Raw genomic sequence first — 8,092 nt, 5'->3', positions numbered from 1 at the left:
TTATCATTAATGGCATTAATGATTAGTCTTTAAAGATGAGTACATTCATGCATCTTATAATTGAGTTACAAAATGTTCTTTAAAGTGAAATTTAAGTTGTTTTATTTACTAACGCGCCTTCCTGTTTTCTTTCCCAACAGGAGCTCTGATTGGCCAACTGATAAATTGGCTTTTCTTGCCCAGTTTTTCATGATGACTGGCCAATAAAAATCCCAGAATTCTGCAATACATTAATTACTTGGAGCATTTAATGATGCCTTTAAAACTTTTTTAAACCATAGATCTATATTTGCATATTTTAAATACAAAATTAAGTAATACAATTAACTACTGAAACTATAATTATTCCACTGGCACAATCCAGCTTCCACAATCAATAAGAGACCAGAACCAGTCGACCGAAGAGTCAATACAAAGGTAATAAGGTAACGTTCACGCACAAAATATAGATTGATTTTAGCAAAATACACAGTGTAATAACAAATAGCAGGTCTCATTTCATTGTCTTAATTTAAATAGAGCTCTGTCAGTGAACATGTGTGCAATATTAATATCAGGAGGGTAAATATTCTACTTTCTATGTCCTTGGGCAACTGTTGGAAACTGTTGGTTTGAAGTGTTACTGTTAGTATGAAGTGTGACATAACTGAAGCTGTAAAATCTCAGGAGGTTTGTTAAGCTGCACACAAGAATATGTACACGCTCTCATTCCCACCTTTTACCTCTTTATTCACACCAGAAAACAGAAGAATCACTTCCCCGCAACCTTTTCCCGGTTGCAAAAAAAAATGACAACGATGCGGCTCAACTTATCAGTCACTGACTGAAAAAAATATGTCAGCAAACAACACGTAGCAACATAAATTTGATCAGTGAACGTGAACAAGCCAAACACTTCAGACGCTCAAGCGGACAGAGGTGCAGATTACTATCTCAGGGTGAAATAATAATTCAAATAAACTGTCTCCTGAAAAGCTTCAGCGAGGTTCCAGGTTGATTTTTAACAAAGCAGCTGCACACTGCACCAGCAGCACACACACACTGCAATAAGTCCAACAGTAACTCTGCTGTAGACATCAAGGGGAGAGCCATCACACACTGTATGAGCACATTGAGCTCAAGAGCAACAATTAAGGAGTTTATTAATTCATCAGTTATCCCAGGCTGCCCAGTGGAAGCCTTTTATGCTCGCCGACTGTGACAGGAATCTGTTCATTATCAGCATGTTAACCAATTAAGGTTCTCAGATGCCCATTAAACTTTATTAAGGTCCATAAACCATGAGTCTGTTATAAATATGCAGGTAGAAGATACATTTATAAACTACTCATTTTCAACAGATAAAATGTTTTGGGAGAAATCTACTTCTACCCAATTTTTTTTTTTGTCAGCATAATGAGAAAATGTTTTAAATGAACATATCTGCCAAGTTGCAAAAGGTTCATACTGAGCAGATTCACAAAACGTCCACTGACAATGTAATGTATCTGTTTTTCCCCACAATATAAACTCTTGCAATACGATGTCCACTCGTAGCAACTAAAAGCATTTTTTTGTGGTTATGTTTAGGCACTCAGAGCACTTGGTTAAGTTTAAGGAATGATAATTGTCTTGCTTAAGTACTAAAAAACGTTATTATTGATGTTAAACCGAAACCAGAATCTTTTCCTGTCTTTAAACCTAATTGCAGGCATCAGAAACAAACTGTAACACAACACTGACATATTATCAGCTTATGGGTTGATTTTGCAAACTTGCAAACTCAGCAGGCACATAGCAACATTAGCATTCATTTGGATTTGTGTTTCTCACAACCTGCCACTCTTTTACCTCTGTTTTTGTCTCCTGTAATCACTAACTTTGTCTTTCCGCTGTTTGGTGGTGAGCAGGTAGTGTACAGTAGGTTTTTAGAGCTTTTTTTGCTGAAAACAACTGCCTGCTGTGTCTGAAAACTCCTCTGATTAGAGCAGCGAGAACCAAAACAGTAAAGTTGCATCCCAAAAAACCAAAACAATGAAATGAGAGATTATAAAACTATGAGCTGAGGGGAACTCCAGAGTCAGTCTGTCACTACAAGCAACACCTTTCAGATACATGTAGTCATGTGATCAGTGGTTAAATATTGATTGTAGCCACTTTTAACCAAAGTGCTTTTGTTGCCTAAACCTAACCACGTGCAAGGTTTAGGATACAACCGGTGTCATGGTCCGGTACAAAAAGCACTTCCCTCATATATAAATAAAACTTTGTCACTGAACATAATTCAGGAAAGAATTAAATTCCCTCAAAATATGTTTGGCAAAACAAATTAATAGTACATAAACACAATTTCTAGGAGACAGGGTTGCAGGTAATTCATCAAAAACAAAATAGCAGTATCAGCGGTGAGCTTAAATGATCAGAAAAATAATTAAATCTGATTTCACCTCATCACAAAACAAGCTTTGCAATTGAAACAATATGCATTAATTCCTCTTTTCATCAGATTTAAATGACGTCGTTCCATCCACTAACTTGCATAAACTCTTGGTTCGCAGTGACCTCGACCACAATTATCACTCTTGTTTGATGAACTCTTGGTCCAGACAGAGAAAACACCCCCCAACCCCCCCCAATATACTTAGCAATGTGAATACTTTGGTAATGAGATGTCCCACAAGTAACACAAGCATATATAGATTACATCCAAAAGGCAGATGTACTAAAATGCAACAGTTGTCATGAAAAAAAAAAAAAAAAAAATCAGTATGCTAAGCATGTTCCGACAAGTCAGAGTTTGAGAAGTACTTCTGGGATGTTTCGTTGTTCCTCTCTGAGGCTGCTTGAGTGACAGGAACATACAGTAGCGATAGGGAATATTTCAAGTCCTTTTTATCTGGACGGAGGGGGGGTAAGGGGGGACGGGGACTCGGCACTTCCAGAGAATGTGAATGATTTCCAAAGTCTTATTTCCTCTCTCAGTTGTTGATCTATTTCCATCTATCATTTCTCAACCATTTGGCAAGATCCAACTGAAGCAGCAGCAATGTTTTGATTATACAGTGACAACACATTATGAAGAAGTCAGTAAGCTTACAATCTTCTTTTCTTTTTTCTTTTTTCTTTTCTTTTTTCTTTTTCTTTTTTTATTTTTTTACAGAGGGAACACAAGAAAGCCAGAAAACGTTGAGTATTGCCATCCACCAACTAGGTTTCCCTTCTCCAGCTTTAGGTAGACTTTGTCCTCTTTTTCTAGATAGAGCAGAACTCCATTGGTGGCCGCCTCACGAGTAACATCTTTATCACCCGCAAAGGCTGAGATGACTGGTTTCCCATTCAACATCAAGTTCACCTGGGCAATCCAACAGAAATAACAATTAGTGACGGTAAAAGAAAAACTTCTTATTCACAATATTTGAACTTGACCGCCAGCGTCAGTTAAGAAGATTTCAACTACTGATGAGTTTACTGTATATCAGATAAAAAGAAAAGACTCTGAGGTTGGTTTACTGCTTAAACTTTAGCATTTATGCTCAGAGGAACTAGAGGAAAAGCAGTCAATCAATAAGCCAATAAGTTCATATTTAGGGACTGTAAGCGAATAATCGGGCAGGGAGGGTTGTCCCACTTTTTTGGGAGCCCAGTGGATGATCTTCTAATGCTTTTATCACCTCTGATTTATATTTTAGAATAATAATATTACACTTCATTGATATAGCTCCTTCCAAAACAGTGTTACAAAGTGTTTTACATGGGAAAAACAAAGTTAACTCAGCATTATAATTGATTACAATCCCACCAAATTTAAATTAAAATAGTATAAAATACCTTAAATACTTTACCTTACCTTACTTAAATACAATAATATAAGATAAAAAACAGTAAAACAAACTAATAAAACACATTAAACATATTTTGAGCTGTAAAAATAAAACTTGGAGTTAACTTTAATTGTTTAATTTGATTTAATAATGATAATCAATTATCATATTAAAGTTAAATGTTTAAATTATGGTTAGGGTATACCATCTTAAAGTCATTAATGGTGAGTTGTACCAAGTGTTATTTTGAGATATTGGTAGGGGGGGCAGTCAAGTTAAATTTTCTTTATATATCCCAATATTACAAACCACAAATTTGTCTGAAGGAGCTTTACAATCTGTACAATATACAACACCCTCTATCCTCAGACCTTCCTCCCAATACCAATTACTTTCCTACAGTCCCTAAGGAAGACATTTTGTCCCAATCTAATACTAGAAACGGCTTTAAAACTGAATCTATTACACAGTTCTGTGAAATAAACAAAAGTTATACCTGTATGGTTTGGCTCTGGTACACTTTAATGACATGGAAGTTAAAACTGTAGATTCCTTTTCTTGGGGACAAAAATACTGATTCAAATGTGAAGTAGTTTCCTATATTCACAAGAACCTATGAGAGAGAGAAGGAAAGAAAGAAAGAAAGCACATTGTGACGAAGGTGTTTATATAGCCAGCAACTCAACAAAGATCCTAATTTCAATGGGGCTTTAGATTTAAATATGTAAATAAGAAATTAGCCATGCACACAGGATTCACTGTTGTGGCTGCCAGGCCCCCCCCCCCAACCCCCCCTGTTCAGACACAAACTGACTGCGACACACTTCAGAAAACATTTAATTCAACCTTTCTCCTCTATGGACCTAAACCTGGCATTTAACTTTCCCACAGTTTTCCTCAAGAAACCAAAATGATGCTTGATCATGAAAATGAGACGAGAAAGATGAATCTCAGCCATCTGTAGATTTCACACACAAATTCCAATTTGGGGCAACAAAAATGGATCTTTTTTTCCCCCCACTGAGCACTGACAAGATAGTGCTTAAAAAGGATCAAAAGCTTTCTTTACACTTTATACTGTAAGTGACACATGCAGAACGACCTAATGAATATTATACACTTGATAAATAAATAAATCTTGTTACTTTTGCTTGCTATAAAAATTACCCACCCTGAATATGTCAGTAAGCATTTACAGCCAAGCACTTACTGCACCTCATGAGTGTCACTAAAGGGTTTTAAGCACACTGCAGGACATACAGTAGCCTGTAGAATATATACATCACATGACTGATGGAGGCAGCAGAAGCTCTCCTCAGTACCTGCTGAGTCTCACTTGAACCTCACCTGTTAAAGACATGACACCACTGCAGGCTCAGTCAGGACCTTTTTTTGACAAATGTTGCTTTCATAGCAACAGCGTGCACCTGATCCACACCAATCAGATCACTTTCAGTGTGTTGTGGCAGCAAAAGATCATGTTATGTAATTAAAATGAGAGGGCAGAGGATCAGCTGAGTGATATTGTTGCAAACACCTTACACTGCCCACAACTGTATGACTAATCAGATTCTTGTTGTGCTGTTTGCTTGAATTGTTTGGGTGGTTTATGTAGGTGAGGGTGTGTGCGTGCGCGTGTACGGGCGCGGGCGCAGGCGCGCGTGCGTGCGTGCGTGTCGGGGTAGCTTGAGGCAAACTGAGGAGTGCGTGTGCAGGCTCTGCAGGATGCCCGCCCTCAACCATAATCCAGTCACTTTCAAACCTGCTTGCGTGTGATGTGTGCACTTGTACAGTATCCACATGCCAACTGCAACCAGCCTCAAACTCAACTCATAACTGAAAATGACTAATGTTCTGCGTCACAAGTCTGAAGGATGAACGTTTATTACAAAGAAAAAACAAACTAAATAGACAAGAAAAGACTAAGAGTCAGGTTTGGACAGAAAGGACGCAAACATGAACTGAAAAGTGCTATTAAAGGCACATTTAACCACTTTTTTTTGGCATTTTAGCTGATACACAGTATTGTTCAATAAAATTATCTTAACCTGATCGAAGTAGATTATTCTTGTTTTGTTGCTCATCTCCGACGGCTCATGGTTGTTGCTCCGGACTGCAGAGAAAGCCACCTTGGAGTTGGCGGCGCGCACTGAGATGCCGAGCGGAGAGGACGAAGCCTTCCAGTCCGTGGTCGGGTTTGAGTCGCAGACCACGAGGCATTTGCCCTCCAGGACGATAGGCTCCGTGTCATTCTGAGCTCTCACAACCTCAGCGATCACAGTCCAGCTGAGCATCAGTATGAAGGGGTTCACCATGGCTCTCTCTCTGACAGCTGTGGCTGCGCCGATACGAAAAGAGAGAGACCGTCTCCTGCACCACACAAGTTTCCGAGTCCCTCCACTGGTCTCCCCCGCCGCAGACGCGTCTGACGCTGTGAAATTCTCTTAATGTATCCAGAGATGTGCCATATCCGAGTGAGACATCAACAAAATAAAAAATAAAAAAAAGAATCCTTATCAAGTCTAAACCTTCTTTTGCAAACGACACAGAGATCACCCGATGATGTCTCTGCGTCTCATTTTCAGGTAGACTTTATTTAAAGCTCGTGGATGAGACAAAAGTAGACCATGTGGGATGTTTTAGAGACGATTGTTCCAGTCTGAGAGGCGAATCAGTCGAAAAACCGTCCATAGCCCTCACTGCCACTCCGAACAACGCGTCTGACACCAGCTGTTCCCCGCAGTGGTGTGCTGCGTGTGTGCGCGCCCAGCTATCCACTTTACGCACGCACATGTGGTTTAAGTTATAATTAACCGTCCCTGCGTAATTTATCAAACGCTTACATCCTTCTAATTCTCTACGGAACAGCTCCCAACTAAAATATACACTCATTAATTGTGTGTTAATTTTATTACTGACAAGATACACTGGATATGAGGCTACTGTCCTTTTCTGAGATGCAGGAACAAATCCATGAAATAATTACCCTCAAACACATTGTTGTTATTTTCCAGTTTTGATTGCCTTTCTAATCTAGAAGTACAGAACTAAATCTGCCCTGGAGTTTTACTTTTTTCTAGTATTTTCACTGTCCACTCTTGTTTCATTCTAATGCAGTGAAACATCATAAAATCTCGTCGATAAAGCAAAGGTTCGACTTCCTGGTCTGCAGAAGTCAGTGATGGGACCTTTATATGGTTGCCTTGATGACATCATCCTCGAATTCAGTGTTTGTCTTCACTCTACCTGTCAGCAAAACCTCAAGTCCCTAAGCCTTGTCCCACTCTATATTAATCTTATCCATAATTTCTCAGATGCTCTGGCAAAAAAATAAATAAACGTCTAATGTAGCAATTTTCCAACATGCAATTATCGATAATGGGATGTTGTTTATTGCTCAGCTGCAACGGCTGTGAAAAGCACTTGTCTGTCTTATTACACTGCATTAAATCAACAAGTCACCCAAAATGTCCTGTGAGAATATTGACAAGAGATTAGAGATGTGAACATATCACCTCTGTCCTTGTGTCACTTCAAGCTCCCCATAAAACAGCAGATCAATTTTAACGTCCTTCCCCTGACTTACAAAGTGCTCGCTGACTCTGACTCCATCCCTCAGTTTTTAACCAAAAGTAGCCCACTGCAGCTAAAAAAACCCCCAGATAGATAGATAGATAGATAGATAGATAGATAGATAGATAGATAGATAGATAGATTGATAGATAGATAGATAGAAACCTCTTTTCAAGTAATTGGATTTGTAAAGTGTCTTGCACTTTGTGCCATGAAAGTAAAATAAGCCTGCATCCTGAAAAGCACATTTTGTCAGGATTCATTAAAAACATGCTTATGAATGCAGCTTTTTGATCTTTGTAGCTGAACATCAACAAATCATTAGGTCACATTGTTAAAAGTGATAAAGTGGTGGAATTTGAGCTCACCGACGACCAAATGGAGCTGAACTCTGACACTAATCGGGATGTGTCGATATACAACGTACACAACGTGATGGAAAGTATTGTAGATTTTGAATTTTCTGTATAAAAATCAGAATATATTGAAAGAAGAGTTTGACACAGATTTGAGGTGATGTTCTGTGCATGAAAAACTGGATATCAGTAAAAAATCAGTACTATTTTCACGTATTCAGAAATAGTCCGCTATTCAGAAAGTAAATGGAAACAAACATTGATTAAATTCAGCTCAGGATTTGAAAACACAAAGGAAAGCTGTCCTACTATCCATCTATCCATCTATCTATCTATCTATCTATATATATGCAGCTGCACAAA

The 8,092-nt window shown here is 38.4% G+C and overlaps 1 protein-coding gene across 1 annotated transcript; it reads right to left on the bottom strand.

Moving 5' to 3' along the window:
* Positions 1 to 705: 705 nt before the first annotated feature.
* Positions 706 to 7,432, bottom strand: cbln4 (cerebellin 4 precursor). The gene is made up of 3 exons (XM_042408191.1): positions 5,849 to 7,432; positions 4,297 to 4,413; positions 706 to 3,331 (listed from the first exon to the last, which is right to left on the bottom strand). Exons 1-3 carry the CDS (start codon positions 6,113 to 6,115, stop codon positions 3,134 to 3,136), a joined length of 582 nt encoding a protein of 193 aa, XP_042264125.1. The 5' UTR covers positions 6,116 to 7,432; the 3' UTR covers positions 706 to 3,133.
* Between the last annotated feature and the right edge of the window lie 660 nt (positions 7,433 to 8,092).

This window comes from Thunnus maccoyii, chromosome 4 (genome assembly GCF_910596095.1).
Source record: "Thunnus maccoyii chromosome 4, fThuMac1.1, whole genome shotgun sequence".
NCBI classification, from domain to species: Eukaryota; Metazoa; Chordata; class Actinopteri; order Scombriformes; family Scombridae; genus Thunnus; species Thunnus maccoyii.
The sequence above is the reverse complement of the archived record's forward strand: the minus strand, read 5'-3'. Positions and strand labels throughout refer to the sequence as shown.

Excerpts from the sequence above, each read along its gene's own strand:
- cbln4 (XM_042408191.1), bottom strand. The coding sequence starts at position 6,115 with ATGGTGAACCCCTTCATACTGATGCTCAGCTGGACTGTGATCGCTGAG. Across the intron at positions 4,414-5,848 it reads GAATAATCTACTTCGATCAG|GTTCTTGTGAATATAGGAAA; the intron begins GTTAAGATAATT and ends TCTCTCTCATAG. Across the intron at positions 3,332-4,296 it reads ACCAGAGCCAAACCATACAG|GTGAACTTGATGTTGAATGG; the intron begins GTATAACTTTTG and ends TGGATTGCCCAG.